The 22,500-nt window shown below is 43.3% G+C and overlaps 2 protein-coding genes across 5 annotated transcripts in view; both read left to right on the top strand.

Moving 5' to 3' along the window:
- Positions 1 to 3,248, top strand: part of bsnb (bassoon (presynaptic cytomatrix protein) b) — a 78,549-nt gene extending 75,301 nt beyond the window's left edge. For both annotated transcript variants that reach the window (XM_058374212.1, XM_058374213.1), the window contains exon 12: positions 39 to 3,248. The gene's annotated coding sequence lies outside the window, so the exon portion shown is untranslated. The remainder of the gene's footprint in view (positions 1 to 38) is intronic.
- Positions 3,249 to 6,106: 2,858 nt separating this feature from the next.
- erc2 (ELKS/RAB6-interacting/CAST family member 2) overlaps positions 6,107 to 22,500 on the top strand; it is a 41,208-nt gene continuing 24,814 nt past the window's right edge. For all 3 annotated transcript variants that reach the window (XM_058374225.1, XM_058374224.1, XM_058374223.1), the window contains exons 1-2: positions 6,107 to 6,235; positions 12,161 to 12,863. In XM_058374225.1, the coding sequence (XP_058230208.1) occupies positions 12,246 to 12,863 (618 nt within the window). In that variant the 5' untranslated portion in view covers positions 6,107 to 6,235; positions 12,161 to 12,245. The remainder of the gene's footprint in view (positions 6,236 to 12,160; positions 12,864 to 22,500) is intronic.

Here is a 22,500-nt window from a genome sequence, read left to right as displayed (position 1 = left end):
ACAAGCCTGATGATGGTTTGCTCCTTTTTTACCTTCAGGTTGATGATCTGGCCTGGAAAAAAGGGGTCGAAGTTCCTGAAGCTCGGCCTGAACCACCATCATCTCAGATGAGACGCTCCACTCCGCTCCAGGATCAGGGAGATGTCTCCAGAACTTTTATCTAATCGTGATCACTCTGTAAACCTGCTCAGGTGTCCTCTCTCTCTCTCTCTCTCTCTCTCTCTCTCTCTCTCACACACACACACACACACTAGTGATGACAGAAGCAGTTCTTGAAGCTTTTTCCAGTTCTTGAACCTGAGACTTTCTGAGACTGACTGTTCTCCCACTGAGCGGACGGACACTTCCACTAAGGCGATGATTGACCTTCTCTCTGAATGTTTTTTTTTTCTTTTTCTCCTTTCCGTTCTTTCTTTCCGTGACCTGTTTATGTGCACTCGAATGCAATCGTGTAAAGTGTCGTACATGCGACTGCACGCATGAGAGTAAATGTCTTCTATATAAACCCATAAACACTCATTTTATCATGATCTCTGAGGAAGAGGAGGCAGTGTGATGAGTTCAGAGTTCGGCTCTGACATTGCAGCGTTCCTCTCACTCTTTTAGCCATGATCACGCCATCGCTAGTCGATCGCACACAGAACTGCTGATCTCTTCTTCATTTATAAACCCCTATATCATATTATTAATATTATTATTATATATTTATTTATTTAATTTATTTATTTATTCATGTCTTTTTCAGTTTATATTTTGTTGGCCTGATTTACTTTTGTGATTAAGAGCCTTATCATTTTTTTTTCCACATACCTCATGGTTTTTTTTTTAAAGAATCATCCTTTTATTTTTTGCACAGCTGTATTCTACTGTACAGAGACACGTCTTCACAGAGCGATATTGTAAATCAGTGGAGGATTTATGGATTTATATTTATATGTGTTTGTAATTTGTTCCTTTATACTACATTGTTTTTTTTTTTTGGTGTTTCCTTAATTATTAATGATTGATTTATGATTGTTTTATTATGTGGAGGTTGATTTCCTCAGAGCAATAGCATGCACATTGTTATAGAGCACAATGATTTTCTCCTCCAGAATCAGTCGATGATTAAAGTCACCAAGCGTTTTGGGGGATCGTCTGCAAAACGCTGAACATTCTCCCATCTCACTCACTCACACAAACACACACTCACACACACACACACACACACACACAAACACACACACACACAGAAACATATAATTAAACCCGAAATTGCCGTCTTGAGTTTCCATTTCAGATTCTCTATGCAATGATCCATTCCGATCATCATTGCCGCATCTCCACGCCGACGTCACGTCACCCGCAAATACGGTTATGAACTCGTTTGTATTTATCTTCTTGTATGTATTGAGATTATTATTGCAATTTTTGAATGTTCTCTATATATTTTTTTTAAAACGTTTAGTCGCATGTGATAATGATCACCCCTGGTTTTTTTGGGGGGACTCTGTTGCCAAAGGGTTAGTCTGTCTTGGACGTCCACCATCTTGTTGCTTGAAGCATGGTTCTGCGTTCTGCCTGCTCATGTGTAGTAAAGTCCTCACGTCTGTGCGTTTTGCTGTGATCTGGCAACCCGCTCCACTCATGCACTCATTATGACGTCTCCGAACATCAAACTGCCTTCACACACACACACACACACACGTTCTAGGTTAAAAACTCCACCTTCTTCCGTTTTCCACTCAGTGTGGAGTTTGGGGGTTAAGTCATGGACTGGACGGAGATCCAGCATCTCGGAGCTGTAGTGCACTACGTCGGGAGTGTGGAGGAGGTGTTACGGAGTGAACCTGTTTATTCAGACTTCAATCTGATTATCAATCAACTCCCAAGTACTGGACACCTACTCAGTCACTAAAAGCCTGAGTAGAGAAGCGTACGCAGGCTAAATACCAAAAAGACTCCCTAGTGCACTGCTTCAGAAGGAGAGAGGAATTTGGAATCGAGCCCTTGTGTCAGATCTTCAAACCTCTATCTCTGATGTAGTCTGTAGATTAGAAGTGTACTCTGTAGGGAATAAGGCAGGTGTTAGGATTGAACTTGCAGATCCTAAACAGTGTGAGTGTTTATAACCAAACGCTAGAGTGTTTATAACCAAACGCCTCCCAGCTCCTCATGCAGTGCACTAGGGCTTCTTCACCTGTCTAGTGTGCACTACCTAGGGGAAAAGATGATTTAGGGATTTAGGATGTAGACTTCCTGTTTTTACACTGGATTGTAAAGTGCACTAGGCAGATAGCAGGGATGAGTTTGGGACGGAGTTTTGAAAGTCTTTCATTTCATTTCATTTTTTTTAATATTCGCTGTCAGAATGACGGGAATGTATTACATCATCGTTACCATGGAGATGCTCAATAAGCAGTGCATGAGCCGGAGCGCTTTGTCTCAGAAAACTGAACACGGAGAGAGATAAACATGCATGACGCACACACACACACACACGCACGCACACACAGACACACACACACACACACACACACACAGACACACACACTGTAAATACACACGATTTTGTACAGCGTTTAAATATCATGAGTGTAAAGGACGGCCGTCTTGTGCATCCTCACGCCGGCCTCGCTGCCAACCTTTTGTGCTTTTTGTGTATAAAAAGGATGATGATGATGATGATGATTGTTATTATGATTATTATTGTTATTATTATTATGACAAAATTAAGCATCATATCTGTGGCTGGCTCTCAATGACTGTTGATATTGAAACAGTGAAAAAAAAAAAATCTGCTCTGTGTCGATTCTCCATATCGTGTAAAAAAAAAATGAAAGAAAAAAAAGATGAATATCAAAAAGTGGCAAAAAGTTGTCTTGACTTCCATTGTTACTAACATTACTGGAAGATATTACAGTGGGCATGTGACTATTTCCACACAACACCACTCCAATTGGATCGGGGAAAAAAAGTAATAAAACGCATCAAATGAAAAGAAAAAAAGACAAAGAAAAAAAAGAAGAAGAAGAAGAACATGCAACAAGTTTCACTCAGCGTCGTCGGTGCGACTGACCGAGTGTGAGTCCAGTATCCATTGTGAAACTTTGTGTTCTTTTCAGTGTATTCCTGTTCAGAGATAGAGTACACACTGGTGCATCATGTCATGTAATGTGATTATGAAAAATAATGGACCTGCAATTCGTTTCCAAACCGGAACAGAATAAAGAGAAACATGAGAAAACGAGTGGACTTCTGTGTCTTTTACCTTCTAACTGAAGTGTTTAAACACCTCCACTGTGCCAGAGACAGACACCAAGCTACAGAACAGCCATGTGATAAATAACGAGTCAGGATCTTGAAGTTAAAAAGCAAAGAAAAAAACTTGTCATGTTATAGAGAAATTACAAAAAAATCTCCTCTGTCCTGAAGATGTCTGTCTGTTCCAAAGTGCTGAGACTGGAGACACCTTTCAGAAACACCTCCTTACACAAAAAGTTACCATCTCAACAATTACACTATCTATCTATCTATCTATCTATCTATCTATCTATCTATCTATCTATCTATCTATCTGTCTGTCTGTCTGTCTGTCTGTCTATCTATCTATCTGTCTGTCTGTCTATCTGTCTGTCTGTCTAGCACAGACCACACCTCTTTCACTTTAACTGCCCAGTACTTAGGCCACGCCTCCTCTCAGACACGCGAGAACATTCCCCGATGAGCCACTAGAGGGCAGCAGAGAGCCGGTTTACTCCTCGATGAAGCTTCTGATCAACACACGGCGCTTTGTTCATTAAACCCGGCCTGTTTGTTTTTTCCATTCTCCGGAAGCAAGAATGACCGCAGCAGCTGGTGTACGATCTGGGGTCAGCTGGAGGCTCTGAATCTGGCCTACAGTAGACCTGTTCCTGGAAAATAGTTCCTGAAGCTTGTGGTCATCAAAATATACAAACAATATCAGACTCCGACTGAGAGATGGGCGGAGCTTCAGAGGTTATGAGCTCCAATATTTTATCTTACTTTCTCTTAAAAATAGGCGACTGATGAGAAGCTCGGAGGAAGAGGAAGAGGAGGAGCTTGTGTTGAACCGTTTTGACTTTCTTGCACTTTTGCACACAGCTCACATCATTATATTGATTGATTTATTGATTAATTGATTTATATTCGACTTTGGTCAGCGTCTGGTACTTAAATTGTTCTTTATACTTAAAATACATATGCATTATACATAAAACAGAACAGTGTGCCTCATTAGCAGTAGCAGCAGCAGTAGTAACAGTTTACCACACTGTAGTAATATGGAAAAAGTCATTAAATTCACATTCCCTGAACACGGAGGATTGTTGTTGTTGTTGTTGATGATGATGTTGTTGTTGTTGTTGTTTATATGAACCTCACGCTCTTTGAAGTGTCTCAGTTTAAAGTGTGAAGTTCAAACCCACTGATGATTGAAGTGCCAGCTGATGATGTCATGAGGGGCGTTACAACAAGTGACCAATCAGCAGCTTCACTTACACACACACACACACACACACACACACACACACACAGTAGAAATGGTTTAACACTCAGAAGCCTCCTCTCCTGTTGTCCTTCTCTTGTCTTTCATGCTGTACTTCATCTCACAGTGATGTTCTTCATGTCTGCTTTTATTTTTAAAAGGTTTCAAATTAGAATAGAAAATTTGTTTAAAAATAGAAATATGTGTAATGTTTAGATCATCTTGTTAACAAATGTCTCCGTTCATTATGTTTTAGCTCCACATACTTCACATTCTGTTGCTTACTCTTTTTTATTTTTATTTTTTTATGTATGTATGTGTGTGTGTGTGTGTGTGTGTGTTTTCAATCTCTGAGGCATGTCTCCCTGTAGTCGCCTGCTCCTCCACACAGTCTGACAGTCTGTCACGCTCCACAGAGTCCCAACTCCCCGTCCACACCGCCATTGTCCTCTTTCAGCATGACTCCCACACACACACACACACACACACACACACAGCGCCCATGATGGCTGATGTACAGTAGCACACACACATGCACAGTGACACAGCATTACCTGAGCAGCAGCTGTCACATCTGTAGAACCGTCACCGACCTGAAAGCAGCAGTTCCACACACATATGAAGCAGGAAACACCAAACACACTGAGAACACAATGGTGTGTGTGTGTCACACACTCACATGATGGTATGTGTCACTGAACTACACCTTTAAAGTGTGGTGTAAATGTTCACATGACTGAATTCAAACCCGAATCCAGCATATATGTGTGTGATCTGCCAAAGCATTCATTTTAAAATGTAATGGCTGCAAGTCTGCATGTTCTGACATGGTTATAACTTTCCTTACATGGTCATTGTTTCCTGTTCCTGTTACCTGGTAGATAATTAGCATCCCTTGGTGCTTGTTACCCCCTCTCTAGCTGGTCTATTTAAACACACCTCCTTTCCACTTCCAGAGAAAGATGTGTGTTAAAGCTGTGATTCTGAAATGTGTGTATAATCTGTGAAACAGTGATGTTCTGTACACATGTGGAAGGAGTCTCCAGAGGTTTTCCCACATCTTCAGGACAGGGTTTTTTTCTTCTTCCACAGAACAGTGTGCATTGGCTCCAGACTGCAACATGCTGAAGGTGGAAAGAAGCAGGATATATTTCTCACCAGTCTGGTCCACTGGTGTACTGTTTTCACCTGCTGTAGTGTAGTAGGGATATTCAGATGCAGCTAGAGAGAAAAGAGAGGCTGGTGAGGGAACCAGGGAATGTTTATAGCTGCTAGAACGGATGAGCGAGAATCTAACTTGCTTCACAAAGGTTCCATAAACATTAAATGCAACCCTAAATGGACAAAAAGTACGAAGTATTGTTCTGGAATAAATTAAATCATGTGATGGTTGGCAAGTCACTATGGTGGAAGAGGGACATTGAAGGATTTGCTGTAATAGGAAACTAATCAACTCCAGGCTTCATCACACGCGAGCAGGTTTTATTTATTTATTTATTTATTTATTTTAGTCAAGCGCTGTGTGCGTTCCTGTGACATACGTCGGGGCGTTCCCCTTAGAGGCGGTCCCGTTTAAAACAGAAACGCCCCCTTACCCCCCCCCCCCCACCCCCGCTCCTTACTGAGGCACGCACGCGCGCGCGTCCCCGCGGCCCAATGACAGCGCGAGACCGGAGCGGACGGAGACGCGAGGAGACGCTGACGGAGGAGCGCGGGCTGATGGAGGCCAAGCCGCCGGTATTATAGCAGGTAAAACGGAGATAATCAAATTTCTCATCCCCGTCCTCTGGCCGTGATTAGTGATGCGCGCGCTTTCCTTATTGCGAGACAGGGCTCGAGCTGATCGCATGCCGGAGCGGACACACCGGATGCTGCACGCGCGCTCCGCGGTGCTCAGTCACAGCTGCATTGTCCGCGCGACTCGACACGATCCACGGTTATGATGGTGATGATGATGTTGACGTTTTTTTAAATGATATATTTGCAGAAAATCAGCGCTTTCGGCTACTTCCGCTCTAAACGATCCGGATGTAGGGTGATGTGACCCGTGCGAAATTTATATTAACGTGAGGCTCGCGCGATTTGTCCGTCTGTAATCCACATCAGCGCGTGTGTCATGTGTGTGTTCTGTGAATTCACCCCAGACAACATATACATCCTCTGTGTGCATTAGGTGCCTTGTGTCTGTGTGTGCGTGCGTGCGTGTGTGTGTGCGTGTGTGTGTGTGTGTGTGTGTGTGTGTTATAGAGTAAGCCGCATCAGGTGATTTTTTATTTCATGCTTTGTAGAAATGCAGCCGGTGAACAGAAAGGGAAGCGACTTAAGCGACGACCTTTACATGAATTCGGTGGCGCGTGAGGTCACGTGGGTTCTTTTAAATCTGCCGAAATCTTCATTCAGTAACACAGTGACACGGACTGATGGGTCTGGATGGTGGTTGGTGGGCTAGAGTGGGGAGGGGAGCTGACCGTGTGTGTGTGTGTGTGTGTGTGTGTGTTTCCTGCAATTAATGGAAATGGACATTGATGGAGCTCCGAGGCCTTCACTGGTGTCGGATGTCTATATATAGGCTCATGTGCATATAAAAAGAGCATATGTGGCTTCTTCTCTGTCTGAGAGCTGATTAATGTACAGAATATCATTCATCTTCATGAATGTTCATAAATACTGATACATTAGTGCATGTGTGTTATCCTTTACATTCCACACGAGGAGAAAATACACAAGTACAAAGATCATTTCAAATAAATTAAATACATGAATTAGATCGACAGATAGATAGATAGATAGATAGATAGATAGATAGATAGAAGGAGAGAGAAACTGAGTTCTATAGATCGGAACAGTTATGAATAATGGATCATGCATGTTTTTATCACTGCTGTGTATTGTGATCTCTCTCTCTCTCACACACACACACACACACACACAGAGTGCATTGTGAAATCATGTATGTTGATGGACGTGAGCCTCAGCGCCGTGTGTTCTCAGCTCTTCAGCGGAGTGGTCACATCGTCCACACGAGTGTGTTTTAAGAATCAGGATGTCTCTGAATAGTGTAATCAGATACGCAGTTTATGATTTCTGCCGTTGATTTACAGTTCTGTCTTTAAGAGTGTAGCGTGAGGAAGCTGGAGATGTAACGTGTAGCTCGTGTGCGGATGCTGATGTGCGGTTTGATGTGTCTTTTGATGTTGTTTAACTGAACTAATAATAGCCTCCAGACACCAGCGTCCTGAACGGCTTCTGAACAAGACAACGTCCAATGCTACAGGTTCGACCCGTATGGTCATGTGGTGGTCAGATTTTCGGTACCAAGTTCCATTCAGAACTCTTTTACCGTGTTGTTGCAGTAGTATGTTACCATGACGACGATCAGATCTAACTTTTTTTTTTTTGTGTTATAGCACCCGCTGTAAGGATATATGAATAGGCTCAAGTGTGTGAAATGTTTTCATTAAGGCTGGAAACAATCAAGACGTAGCCATAGCAACAATCCCATAACAGAGCTTTTAAACCTGTCACAATCTCTCTAAAACATCAGTTTGACAGTGCTTTGTGTCATTCAGCATCCAGAGCATGGTTATGGTGGAGATTTTAATCGAACCCGGGCGCCTGTTGAAGAGGACTTGTAGGTATGTGGAGTTTCATGACGTGAGGTGAGCAATGAGGACGCTGAAACTTCTGGTGTACAAAGTGAATAAATCTTTACAGCTCTTCAGCAGAATTTCTGACTGACCGTGACGGGGTGGTGTGGTCAGTGTGTGGCTTTAAAGGGACAATTCAGCTAAAAATGCCAAATCTTCACAGTGTCTGTCTTACCCTCATAACCTCTGTGACATGTTGGTGTTTATGCGTTTGCTTGTTTACTGTGTGACAGTTTAAACCCTCACAACACTAAACTGGTAGCTGTAATCCTCCCTGCTTCACAGCACACAGCAATAATACTGGACACGTTTAACATAAAGGCGAAGACTCCGGGAGAAAACCTGACCTAAATTAGATCTATTTCTGTCTCTTGAACATCGTGCAGTGTTTCAGAGCCCCATGAATTGTGGGTAATTTACCTTTCTTTTTGCATGGGTGAGCTCAGCTGGGGTCCACCCCCGAACTCCTAGCACCTGATTGAGCGGTGCCGAATGAGACGAGAGATGGGGAAAGACAGACGGACAGACAGACAGACAGAGGCAGAATGAGGTATTAAAAACACAGAGAAGAGTCTCTGTGGTGATCTGATACAGAAGTTAAGGATGGAGATGAATGTTTTCTCGATAATAAAGAGGGATTTTTGGTGCGAGGATCAGCAGGTGAGCTACAGAACAGAGACGGAGGGTTTAACACAGCACTGAACTGCAATCCAGCTGAACTGCTGTGTTTTAATCAATTTATTATGTTATGATGGAGAATAAAAAGCGGTAGTGCTGAACTGAGGAGTGAAATGGAGACTGTGAGCAGCGTGGACTGGATTCAGTGGAAGGAAATGATTGAAATGTAAATTTCACTGCAGGACGTCGATGAGGCTACGGAGCTGAGGGAGATATTTAAGCTACAGTACTTCTGGTCTCTAGGTGATGTTAAGCTCCTGCAGTGACACCGCTCTGTGTAACTTTAGCTAATATCATGCTTCAGTCTATTTAATAATGAAGTATGCAGTAATAATGGAACAATCGAGCTAACTATTAACATTCATCCTCTCCCTGTAATACTGTAATCAGCTAAATATGTTCAGTCCCCGACGTTAATGCTGCTTTAATTACATTAATGGAATGTAATTATTTTTACATTATTACAAGAAGTTTGGGAGCGTTAATGACAATCTAGCTTTTTTGTCAGCCCCTGTGAAGGAGGCGTGGCCTGTGTGTTTCAGTGAAAGACTGAGTCAGTCTCAGTGAAGGAGGCGTGGCCTCTTGTCTGTCAGTCCAAGTGAAGGAGGCGTGGCCTCTGTGTATCTCAGTGAAAGACTGAGTCAGTCTCAGTGAAGGAGGCGTGGCCTCTTGTATGTCAGTCCAAGTGAAGGAGGTGCGGCCTCTGTGTATCTCAGTGAAAGACTGAGTCAGTCCCAGTGAAAGAGGCGTGTCCTCTTGTCTGTCAGTCCAAATGAAGATGGCAAGGCTTATTGTCTGTCAGTCCCAGTGAAGGAGGCGTGGCCTCTGTTTGTCAGCCCCAGTGAAGGAGGCGTGACATCTTGTCTGTCAGTTCCATTGAAGGAGGCGTGGCCTCTGTGTGTCAGTCCTAGTGAAGGAGACATGTCCTCTTGTCTGTCAGCCCCAGTGAAGGAGGTGTGGCCTCCTTGTGTCAGCCCCAGTGAAAGAGGCGTGGCCTTCTTGTGTCAGCCCCAGTGAAAGAGGCGTGGCCTCTTGTCTTTCAGTCTCAGTGAAGTTGTGGCCTCTTATCTGTCAGTCCTAGTGAAGGAGGCGTGGCCTCTGCGTGTCTCAATAAAGGAGTTGAATGATTCAGCAGAAGCTTTTATCTCAGCTGACATGGACTTTGGACTTACCTTTTCAGTAAATTTTTTTCAGGTAAAAGGGAGCCTGTGTGGTCCAGTGGGACTGATCTAAATAAAGGGCTTGTACTCTTTGTCACATCACGTTGTTTTATGGTGAATGTATAGATCCTGACTGTGATGTTCCTGTGGTGTTTTCATGAACAGAAACATGGTGAGGGAGGAGTTCCCCCGCTATTCCTCATCAGCTGTGTGGTAACATTGCCCTAGATTGTTGTTAGTGAGGCCAGCTTACCCTTGTGGTGATAAAACTTGCACACATTCCTCTGAACGAGCCCACAATCGATCTTGGTCTGTACTCAAGGGTTTGGGCCGAGCTTAAAAATGCCTTACAGAAGTGAAGCAGAATAAAATCTAATCACTGAGAAGATTAGCCTCATAGCACCAGTGGAAAAGACAAAAGAAAACATCGAACGACAGACAGGCCAAGTCTGATCTACAGCAGCGGGTCTGGGGAAGTCAGAGTCCAGAACCAGAATCACCGACAAGTTAACCCTTTACAGCAGAGTTCTCAGGGTCTCTGTCAGTCCTGGGATGAGAACTCACAACCTTCTAGTCACTAGTACAGAGCGCTAACAGCCAAGCTAGCATGATTTTATATTTATTGAGCATCATATTCATCACACAGCAGGAGAGAGAGAAAGTTCTGGACTCCCTCACACACACACACGCACACACACACACACACACACGGTTACAGAAGTGAGGGAGTCCAGGATGTGCTTGTGGTCTTTTGGATGTCCATGTAGCCCAGATGACCTGACCATCTGCAGCACTGCGGCGTAAACATATACTTCTCTGAAACACACACACACACACACACACACACAAGAGTGTTTGGTCACAGGACACAGGGGTGAAATCACTTGTACTTTTCTTTCCACAGTTGCCATGGCAATCCTCTTCACAGCAGCGGCGTCATCACCATCATTATCATCACTAGCAGCTTGTGGCTTTAACACACTAAACACTCACCTACACACACTCACACACACACACACACACACACAGACAGGCTAGACAGTTGTGTGTGTGCAGGAGTGTTTATTATCTCACACGGGTCAAGAGTGGACAGAGATGCAAAGTGTCAGACCTTGGAGTGTGTGTGTGTGTGTGTGTGTGTATGCGCGCTCCTCTCCTTGCCAAAGGTGACAAAGCCTGGGGCTTGTGACTCATTCTTTGTCCACATGAACTGTGACCACATCCAAGACACTGTGTGTGTGTGTGTGTGTGTGTATGTGTGTGTGTATGTGTATGTATGTGTGTGTGTGTATGTGTGTGTGTATGTGTGTGTGTATGTGTGTGTGTATGTGTGTGTATGTGTGTGTGTGTGTATGTGTGTGTGTGTGTGTGTGTGTGTATGTGTGTGTGTATGTGTGTGTATGTGTGTGTGTGTGTATGTGTGTGTGTGTGTGTGTGTGTGCATAAAATGTGCATTTGTTCATTTTATCCACACAATTTCCTCTCCACTGTTGTGATTTGTTGCACCTCAGGGCCATGTTCCTCTCTGACTGAGGGTTTCAGTTGCATCAGCTGTGTTGATTGATTGATTTATTGATTGATTTATGACGTTTGTCAGTAAAGACAAAAAGTTCTGATGAAGTTAAGTGGTTGATGTTAAGTGTAATTTTAGTCTTAGTAACTTATCAACACATCTGTAGGAAGTCTACTCCTGAGGGTTTTGTCTTCGTCTCTCACTGCGTCTTCACATCAGTCAGCTCGCTGCTCGTTAGTCTCGGTCATTAACTCGTCTCCCAACACAATGATATCTTCGCCTGCTCGTGTCAAAAGAACAAATGTAACACATTTAAAGTCATACAGCTGTCTGCTGCATGGATGTAGGACTGAAGAGAAGCCTCCTGAGATGATGTGAGCGCAGCGCCCCGACTCTGATCATAATGAACGTGCTCATCTGATTGGCTTCCCCATCCTCCCAGTACACACACTTCCATACGCTTTTAAATGCTGAGAGAAGCTTTTCTGAGCAGGATGTGTTACCTTTCTCAGCAGCATGTGGGAAAGTTAATCCAGAGTTTGGGTCGGTAAATGAGAGGTTAGTAAACATGTTGGTGTCTCACACTGGCAGGTAAATTCCCTCCTCCTGGTAAAAGTACCAACAAAAGCTCGAAGTCTGTCTTTCCCTAAATAATTCTGGTTTTCTGTTTCCTCAGGATGCAGTAACGCACCGTACCAGACACAAAGGGGCGGAGACTCTCATCTGGCCACGGCCCCTGATCTTCCCCACAACCCCAGAAGATGTACAGCGGTGCGGCGCGAGGCGTCAGCCATATTGAGGGCAGCCCAGCTCGTTCTCCTCGCCTGCCCCGATCGCCCCGTCTAGGACATCGCAGGGTGACCGGTGCCAGCTCGGGTGCCAAGACTCTGTCCATGGAGAACATCCAGTCTCTAAACGCCGCCTATGCTACATCAGGCCCCATGTATCTGAGTGAACACGAGGCCGTGGGCTCCACCGCCACCTACCCGAGAGGCACCATGACGCTAGGACGCGGTGCCAGCCGGGCGGTTTACGGAGGACGCGTCACGGCCATGGGCAGCAGTCCTAACATCGCGTCTGTGGGTTTGGGACCACATGCAGACCTCCTCTCTTACGGTGAACTGGGCTCACTGGGCTCACTGGCCCTGCAGCATCACCAGCAGGGGGCGCTTCATGCACAGCTCCGGGACATGCAGCGTGAGAACGAGATCCTGCGCCGAGAGCTGGAGCTCAAGGAAAGCAAACTGGGTTCCTCAGCTAACAGCATCAAGAGCTTCTGGAGCCCCGAGCTGAAGAAGGAGCGCGGGATGAGGAAAGAGGAGGCGGCTCGTACCTCGGTGCTGAAGGAGCAGATGAGGGTGACGCATGAGGAGAATCAGGTCAGCGGCGTTTGGGTGTGTTCAACACTTAGAGTGCTTTAATCGAACTGTCCATCACGTTAATGACAGCTCTGTGGCATGTTTGCTGTTTTTCTCTCTGCTTTGTGATGCTGAATCTGCTTTTCATCTGCTCTTCATCTTCAGCTAATATCATTACACACACACACACACCACTGTGTGGTGTTATTGGGTATTTAATAAGTGACAACGTTTTTTGGAAAGAGACGCTGCCGTTCCCTGGCTCTGTACGGCTCGGTGCAGCGACGGTAAAGTTCTCATGTTTAAGATGTGAAGAATGAAAGGTCTGGTGTGAGATCTTCACTCCATCTTCACTCCAGCGTGTGAGTGTGTGAGGTCTCAGCAGCGAGCCCTGAGGCTCATCACACAGAACCTTCATATTCACATTTCCTTGACTATGGTTAATGAGCCAAGCTTCTCCACTCGACTCCACAGACACCCAGGCTAAATGAGATGCTATAATTAACCTCAGCTAACACACACACACACACACACACACACACACACACTGTCTGATCCATCACTTGCTCGCACTGAGCTGCTTTTAGACACAGGAATGATTCTAACTGAGTGACGGGGAGCATTAGGCCGAGTGATGTAGAGCGAGTCTGAGCCACACTGTGCTTTTATCTCTTTCTAGAGTCAGACTCAGGTACCTGTGTGTGTGTGTGTGTGCGAGAGAGAGAGAGAGAGAGAGAGAGAGAGGGAGGGAGGGAGGGAGGGAGAATGTGTGTGTATGAGAGTATGTGTGTATGAGTGTGTGTGTGTGTGTGTGTAAAACGGATGACTGGGAGAATGTCAAGGACACAGCGGTGCAGTCTGAAAGACTCTCTCACTCGTCTGCCTCGCTCTTCTTCCTTCTCTCTCTATCACTCTATTTCTGTCCCTTTCTATTTCTATCTCTTTCTCTTTCTCCATCTTGTGTCTTTATCTTTTTTTCACTTTTCCTTTGTTTCTATTTCCATCTCCTCTCTTTCTGTTATTCTTTCTTCCTTCTGATTTATTCTGTCCATATCTGTCTCTATCACTCTCTTTATCTCTCTCTTTCTCTCTCCCTCACTCACACCTACATGTCCTCTCTGTGTCTCTTTCTCTTTCACTAACTCTCTCTTACGTATTTCTTTCTGTCCTTCTCTGTCTCTTGCTCTTTGTCTTTCTCTTTTATCTTCCACTGTATCCCTTTTCCTCTCTCTTTTTCCATCTTCTCCCTCTCCTTTCTTTCTGTTTTTCTTTCTCTTTTTCTCTTCTCTTACCACTGTCTATCTCTCTGTCTATCTTGTCTTCATCTTATTGTTTTTCATCACCTCAGTTTCTAATTCTCTTTCCTTCACACACCCTTCTCTCTCTCTCTCTTTCTCTCTCTCTCTGAGTAATTATGAGGTTTATAATGAGGGAGTGTGTTCAGAGGGTAAAATGTCCTTCACCGCATCTATCTATCTGCCTGTCCCTGGTGACATCAAGCTGAAGGATGGAAAATCAGAGAGAGAGAGAGAGAGAAGAAAATAAAAAAGAAAGGATGAATGTGGAGGTGAGCGTGAAGGACAGTGTGAAAGTTAAATGTGGGAAAAAACATAAAAAAGAGAGAGTGAAAGATACAGTAAAGCTGTAAAAAAAAGACAATAATGAATAGAAGAAGGAAGGCAGCAGAGAACGAACGAGAGATAGAGAGATAGAGAGAGAGAGAGAGAGTTTTTGAGCTCTCAAGGTTAAAATAGGATGCTGTCACCATACCGCCTGTTAAATAAGTGTGTGTGTGTAAGTATATGTAGGTGTGTGTGTGTATGTGTTCATATATATATATATATATATATATATATATATATATATATATATATGATGTGTGTGTGTTCATATACATATATCATGTGTGTGTGTATGTATGTATATGTAGGTGTGTGTGTGTGTGTTCATATATATGTATATGATGTGTGTGTGTTCATATACATATATCATGTGTGTGTATGTATGTATATGTAGGTGTGGGTGTGTGTGTGTTTTTATATATATATATATATATATATATATATATATATATATATATATATATATATGTGTGTGTGTATGTATATGTAGGTGTGTGTGTGTGATATATAGTGACAGTGAGACAGTAGAACGTGTTTTCAGAGTGTTGCTCTGTGATACACAGGAGACCGGATGAGGAGACAGGATGAAGAGATTGGATAAAGAGACAGAATGAGCAGACAGGATGAGGACATGAGGAGACATGATGAGACAGGATGAGGAGACAGGATGAAAAGATGAGGAGACTGGATAAAGAGACAGGATGAGAAGACAGGGTGAGGAGACAGGATGAGGAGATGAGGAGACAGGATGATGAGACTGGATAAAGAGACAGGATGAGGTGACAGGAGGAGGAGATGAGCAGACAGGATGAGGAGATAAAGAGACTGGATGATGAGACTGGATGAGGAGATGAGTAGACAGGATGAGGAGACAGGATGAGGAGATGAGGAGACAGGATGAGGAGATGAGGAGACAGGATGAGGAGATGAGGAGACAGGATGAGGAGATGAGGAGACAGGATGAGGAGAGGAGACAGGATGAGGAGATGAGGAGACAGGATGAGGAGACAGGATGAGGAGAGGAGACAGGATGAGGAGATGAGGAGACAGGATGAGGAGATGAGGAGACAGGATGAGGAGACAGGATGAGGAGACAGGATGAGGAGACAGGATGAGGAGAGGAGACAGGATGAGGAGATGAGGAGACAGGATGAGGAGACAGGAAGCAGTCAGACATGTAAGGGGTTAATGAAATAGAAGCTTACTGAAACGTATTTTGTGAGAACAGAATTCTGGGTGATTTAAAGTGATTAATACGTTTCTTTCCTAACATCAGGAAACTGTTTGGAATTTTTCCTGAATGGAAAATTTGTGATCAATCGATGGCCATAAAAGGCACTCTGCTTTATTAGCTTGTCCTCTCTCTCTCTCTCTCTCTCTCTCTCTCTCTCTCTCTCTCAGCAGGATGGTGATTAGTCAGTCTAAGTGGGCAGCGTTAGTGGAGATTTTGGCCTCAGGCCTGGTTTTGTTGCTCACTGATTAACTCAGGAAATTATAACAGTTTGAATAAAAACCACTCGACTTTAATCACTTACTGAAATTTATTAAAGACAGACAATTGATTAAACAATGAACATAATTATTATTATTATTATTATTATTATTATTATTATTATTATTATTGACCACGAAAAGAGATGTAACACAGACTGTAAGAAGACTGTAAGAAGAATCAGTGCTGTGTGTGCGTGTGTGTGTGTGTGTGTGTGTGTGTGAATGAACATTAACTGGTGTTGCAGATGAGCAATTTCTAGCACTGATCTGCAACATCATCCTGCTGAGAACTGACTTAACGTGTGTGTGTGTGTGTGTGTGTGAGAGAGAGAGAGAGAGATGAAAAATCATTGTTCTCTTGTTCTCTTTGATCTCCTGCTGTTTGCTTTTAGTGTGGATGTGTGAACGTTAATGCGAGTCATACGCTGATATTCCTTCTCATATTGTGATAATCACCTGATCTTCAACATTAAAAAATATAAGATATAAAAAAGTGTGTGTCTGTTAAACACACACACACACACACACACACTAGAGTTTACTAGCAGTGTGTTGTGTTTAATTGTCGCTTGTCCCTGGTTTATAATAAAAATTACACACATCGTCTCTTTCACTTCCTTAATGATCCCAGTGCTTTTTTTTCGTCAGAATTTAATGGTTTTAATGGTTTTGTTCAGTTTGGGTCATAAATTAAAAGCTGTGCGTAAAAATCTTCCATTTTTATTATTTAATATACGACTCCGCACTCGTCCCATTTCCTTTTCTCCTTCATTTGCTTTAGTCTGTATTAGTGCGCTCGGTTTTATGTGACTTTATTGCGTTAGCTCTGTGTTTTAATCCTCCTCAGTTCAGGATAAAACACCAGACTGCAGAGCAGCACAGAAGAGAATGTTTTATCCTGTAGGAGGGAGATCGTGAGTTTGGATCGTGACGATTCCACTGCGGTCCGTGTCCGAGAGTCTAGAGAGCAAAACTAACCATGCTCTGTCAGTGGGCGGGGCTTACACTCTCCTGCCTGTCAGTCACAGTGAGACTAGCCAATCAGGTCTGTATCCGGAAGACGGTAGACAGCACTTTCCTCCGCTATCCCGAGTGTGTGTGTGTGGGAGTGTGTGTTTGTGTGTGTCCATTGGGTTTGTTAAGAAGTGATTGATTTGTCCAGCACTGGGAGACTCAACCCCTGGTGTTGTGCAGATCAACACTAAAGGCCATGTTTTAGCGACTTCCTGTTTCCATGCAGAACTTAAAGCAAACATCCAAACCATCCCTGAGGACCTTTAACTCAGTCACAGTGTGAATGATGAACCCTCCGTTCCTTTCACAGCGTCGTCTCGCCGTGTTCCACAGAATGAAGAAGTGCATGATGAAGCACAGGACTGTGTAACTCTGTCGTGTCTAATACGCAGAAGAATTGAACTCTGAATATCTGCATCTGTCTGAAATTGTTTCAGCATCGTTACTTCCTGTAAAGGAGGTAGCTGCCCCCCCTTCGCCCCCCTTCGCCCACTCGCGACATGCTCACGAGTACAAGCCCTGATAAAGCCTCTAATGGCTGCTTTAATTTTTGAGGATGATGATGGTGGTGATGATGCGACATGTGTGTGATCAGCAGTTACTAAGTGATGAGAGTGAAAAACAGCCTCTCTCGTGTCATCCATCAGCGGCGGCAGAACAGACGAGTCGCCACATGATGTAGGAGCGTGTGGGTGTGAGAACGTGACAAGCATTCGCATGTGTAACTGCTCCATATGAACTACTCAGAATATAGCTGTGTGTGTGTGTGTGTGTGTTTGTGGTGAGTCATATGTTAAAGCTGAACTCAGTCTTGCTGCTCCATGATGCTGATGGATGACTGAACTATTTTTCTTTCTTTCTTTCTTTCTTTCTTTCTTTCTTTCTTTCTTTCTTTCTTTCTTTCTTTCTTTCTTTCTTTCTTTCGTTTTTATTTTCTGCAAAACAGTATTGATGATACAGTACTACTACTGATATTTACAATTCTACTAAATCTATGAAATGATCATTTTAGTTTTGGATTGATCATAAAATAGTAATGTTCATAAAAAAGTAATTGTATATGAAAAGTGAAGAAGTAACATAATGGTTTAAAAACAATAACATCCAATCAGCTGCATAACATTAGAGTCAGTTCTCTGAACTCATTCATACATTAACTTTAGTTAATGAGGGAGAATTTATCACGCTAATAATCTGATAATAACGTCACATGGCAGTAAGGGGAAAACCTCAGATATTTACACGATACGATACAATATGATATGATGTGATACGATATGATCTTATATAATGATATGATGTGATACAGTACAAGTGATACAATGTGATACTATATGATAAAATACGATATGATATGATGTCATATAACGTGATATGATATGATATGGTACAATACAATGTGATACGATACAACACAATACAATATGATACAATACGATACAATACAATGTGATATGATACGATGTGATATGATATGGTAGGATACGATACGATAGGATATGATATGACGTGATACTATACGGTGTCATACGTTATGATACGTTACGATACAATGTGATATGATATGGAAGGATACATTACGATACTATACGATACGATACAATGTGATATGATATGGAAGGATACATTACGATACTATACGATACGATACAATGTGATATGAATGGATGTGATATACGAAATTATACGATACAATGTGATATGAATGGATGTGATATACGAAATTATACGATACAATGTGATATGAATGGATGTGATATACGAAATTATACGATACAATGTGATATGAATGGATGTGATATACGAAATTATACGATACAGTGTGATATGAATGGATGTGATATACGAAATTATACGATACAGTGTGATATGAATGGATGTGATATACGAAATTATACGATACAATGTGATATGATATGGTAGGATACGATACGATACGATATGATATGATACGATGTGATATGATAGGATACGATACAATGTGATATGATACGATACAATACGTACAATATGATGTGATATGATGTGATATGATACGATACAATATGATACGACATGATACAATGTGATATGATACGATACAATATGATACGATGTGATATGATACGATACAATATGATATAGTTTGATTCCTTAAGCAGATATGTTATATTTGGTTTCTGGATGTTGTGTATTGGATGATTCCTTGGTCAGTCTAATCTGATGGGATCTGATGTGATCTGATGTGATCTCCTCAGTGTGTGTTTGTGGTCAGCAGCCTGTAGAGAGATTCAGCTTCTTGTACTCAGTTCCAGTCTGAAGTGGTGTTTTACAGATGAAGTGAGGAAGAGCAGATGTGTTTAAACTGGAAAGCTGTGCACGAGGGCGGTGTGGCACAGCAGCACTGAGTCACACTCCACTGCAAAAATCATCTACTGGAGTTGTGTGTGTGTGCGTGCGCGTGTGCGCGTGCGTGCGTGTGCGTGCGTGTGCGTGTGTGCGTGCGCGTGTGTGCGCGTGTGCGCGTGCGTGCGTGTGCGCGTGTGTGCGCGTGCGTGCGCGTGTGTGCGCGTGCGTGCGCGTGCGTGTGTGTGCGCGTGTGCGCGTGTGTGCGCGTGCGTGCGTGCGTGTGCGTGTGTGCGTGTGTGTTATCACTAAAACATTACTGTGACTAAAAATCTGTGGGGTCGGTGTGATGGGGGTCTGTACTATACACACTTTTGCTGAATCACTGGTTACTACACACTCGTGTGTGTTTGTGTGTGTGTGTGTGTGTGTGTGATTGTATGGGTTGTAATTATGCAAATGGGTTTATTGGACTGTTTCCTCCCATTCATTTCATTCTCAGTACGACTATTGATCACGAGATGGGGGGAGTATGGGGGGGGTATAGGGGTAGGGGGGTATTGTGAAGTTCCTGACTGGCGGAAATCTAATCGTTTGATGGTTCAGAGAGGGGCGTGGCAGAGAGATATGAACACTCAGCGTCAGTGTGTAAGTCTGTGTGTGTGTGTGAGTGATAGTGTGTAAGTCTGTGTGTGTGTGAGTGATAGTGTGTAAGTCTGTGTGTGTGTGAGTGATAGTGTGTAAGTCTGTGTGTGTGTGAGTGATAGTGTGTAAGTCTGTGTGTGTGTGTGAGTGATAGTGTGTAAGTCTGTGTGTGTGTGTGTGTGATAGTGTGTAAGTCTGTGTGTGTGTGTGAGTGATAGTGTGTAAGTCTGTGTGTGTGTGTGTGTGAGTGATAGTGTGTAAGTCTGTGTGTGTGTGTGAGTGATAGTGTGTAAGTCTGTGTGTGTGTGTGAGTGATAGTGTGTAAGTCTGTGTGTGTGTGTGAGTGATAGTGTGTAAGTCTGTGTGTGTGTGTGTGAGTGATAGTGTGTAAGTCTGTGTGTGTGTGTGAGTGATAGTGTGTAAGTCTGTGTGTGTGTGTGTGTGATAGTGTGTAAGTCTGTGTGTGTGTGAGTGATAGTGTGTAAGTCTGTGTGTGTGTGTGTGAGTGATAGTGTGTAGGTCTGTGTGTGTGTGAGTGATAGTGTGTAGGTCTGTGTGTGTGTGTGTGTGATAGTGTGTAAGTCTGTGTGTGTGTGAGTGATAGTGTGTAAGTCTGTGTGTGTGTGTGTGAGTGATAGTGTGTAGGTCTGTGTGTGTGTGAGTGATAGTGTGTAAGTCTGTGTGTGTGTGTGTGTGATAGTGTGTAAGTCTGTGTGTGTGTGAGTGATAGTGTGTAAGTCTGTGTGTGTGTGTGTGATAGTGTGTAAGTCTGTGTGTGTGTGATAGTGTGTAAGTCTGTGTGTGTGTGAGTGATAGTGTGTAGGTCTGTGTGTGTGTGTGTGTGAGTGATAGTGTGTAAGTCTGTGTGTGTGTGTGTGTGATAGTGTGTAAGTCTGTGTGTGTGTGAGTGATAGTGTGTAAGTCTGTGTGTGTGTGATAGTGTGTAAGTCTGTGTGTGTGTGTGTGATAGTGTGTAAGTCTGTGTGTGTGTGTGAGTGATAGTGTGTAAGTCTGTGTGTGTGTGTGTGATAGTGTGTAAGTCTGTGTGTATGTGTGAGTGATAGTGTGTAAGTCTGTGTGTGTGTGTGAGTGATAGTGTGTAAGTCTGTGTGTGTGTGTGAGTGATAGTGTGTAAGTCTGTGTGTGTGTGTGAGTGATAGTGTGTAAGTCTGTGTGTGTGTGTGTGTGATAGTGTGTAAGTCTGTGTGTGTGTGTGTGTGTGTGAGTGATAGTGTGTAAGTCTGTGTGTGTGTGTGTGTGATAGTGTGTAAATCTGTGTGTGTGTGTGAGTGATAGTGTGTAAGTCTGTGTGTGTGTGTGTGTGATAGTGTGTAAGTCTGTGTGTGTGTGTGTGTGTGAGTGATAGTGTGTAAGTCTGTGTGTGTGTGTGTGTGTGATAGTGTGTAAATCTGTGTGTGTGTGTGAGTGATAGTGTGTAAGTCTGTGTGTGTGTGAGTGATAGTGTGTAAGTCTGTGTGTGTGTGTGAGTGATAGTGTGTAAGTCTGTGTGTGTGTGAGTGATAGTGTGTAAGTCTGTGTGTGTGTGAGTGATAGTGTGTAAGTCTGTGTGTGTGTGTGTGAGTGATAGTGTGTAAGTCTGTGTGTGTGTGAGTGATAGTGTGTAAGTCTGTGTGTGTGTGTGTGAGTGATAGTGTGTAAGTCTGTGTGTGTGTGAGTGATAGTGTGTAAGTCTGTGTGTGTGTGTGAGTGATAGTGTGTAAGTCTGTGTGTGTGTGTGAGTGATAGTGTGTAAGTCTGTGTGTGTGTGTGTGATAGTGTGTAAGTCTGTGTGTGTGTGTGTGAGTGATAGTGTGTAAGTCTGTGTGTGTGTGTGTGATAGTGTGTAAGTCTGTGTGTGTGTGTGTGAGTGATAGTGTGTAAGTCTGTGTGTGTGTGTGTGAGTGATAGTGTGTAAGTCTGTGTGTGTGTGTGAGTGATAGTGTGTAAGTCTGTGTGTGTGTGTGTGAGTGATAGTGTGTAAGTCTGTGTGTGTGTGTGAGTGATAGTGTGTAAGTCTGTGTGTGTGTGTGAGTGATAGTGTGTAAGTCTGTGTGTGTGTGAGTGATAGTGTGTAAGTATGTGAGTGTGTGTGTGTGTGTGTGATAGTGTGTAAGTGTGTGCATGTGTGTGTGTGTGTGATAGTGTGTAAGTATGTGAGTGTGTGTGTGTGTGTGTGATAGTGTGATAGTGTGTAAGTGTGAGTGTGTGCATATGTGTGTGTGTGATAGTGTGTATGTGAGTGTGTGCATATGTGTGCGTGTGATAGTGTGTAAGTCTGTGAGTCTGTGCATATGTGTGTGTGTGATAGTGTGTAAGTATGTGAGTGTGTGTGTGTGTGTGTGATAGTGTGTAAGTGTGAGTGTGTGCATATGTGTGTGTGTGTGTGTGTGATAGTGTGTATGTGAATGTGTGCATATGTGTGTGTGTGATAGTGTGTAAGTGTGTGCATATGTGTGTGTGTGTGTGTGATAGTGTGTATGTGAGTGTGTGCATATGTGTGTGTGTGATAGTGTGTAAGTGTGTGAGTGTGTGCATATGTGTGTGTGTGATAGTGTGTA

This window comes from Hemibagrus wyckioides, linkage group LG21, assembly GCF_019097595.1.
Source record: "Hemibagrus wyckioides isolate EC202008001 linkage group LG21, SWU_Hwy_1.0, whole genome shotgun sequence".
NCBI classification, from domain to species: Eukaryota; Metazoa; Chordata; class Actinopteri; order Siluriformes; family Bagridae; genus Hemibagrus; species Hemibagrus wyckioides.
The sequence above is the reverse complement of the archived record's forward strand: the minus strand, read 5'-3'. Positions and strand labels throughout refer to the sequence as shown.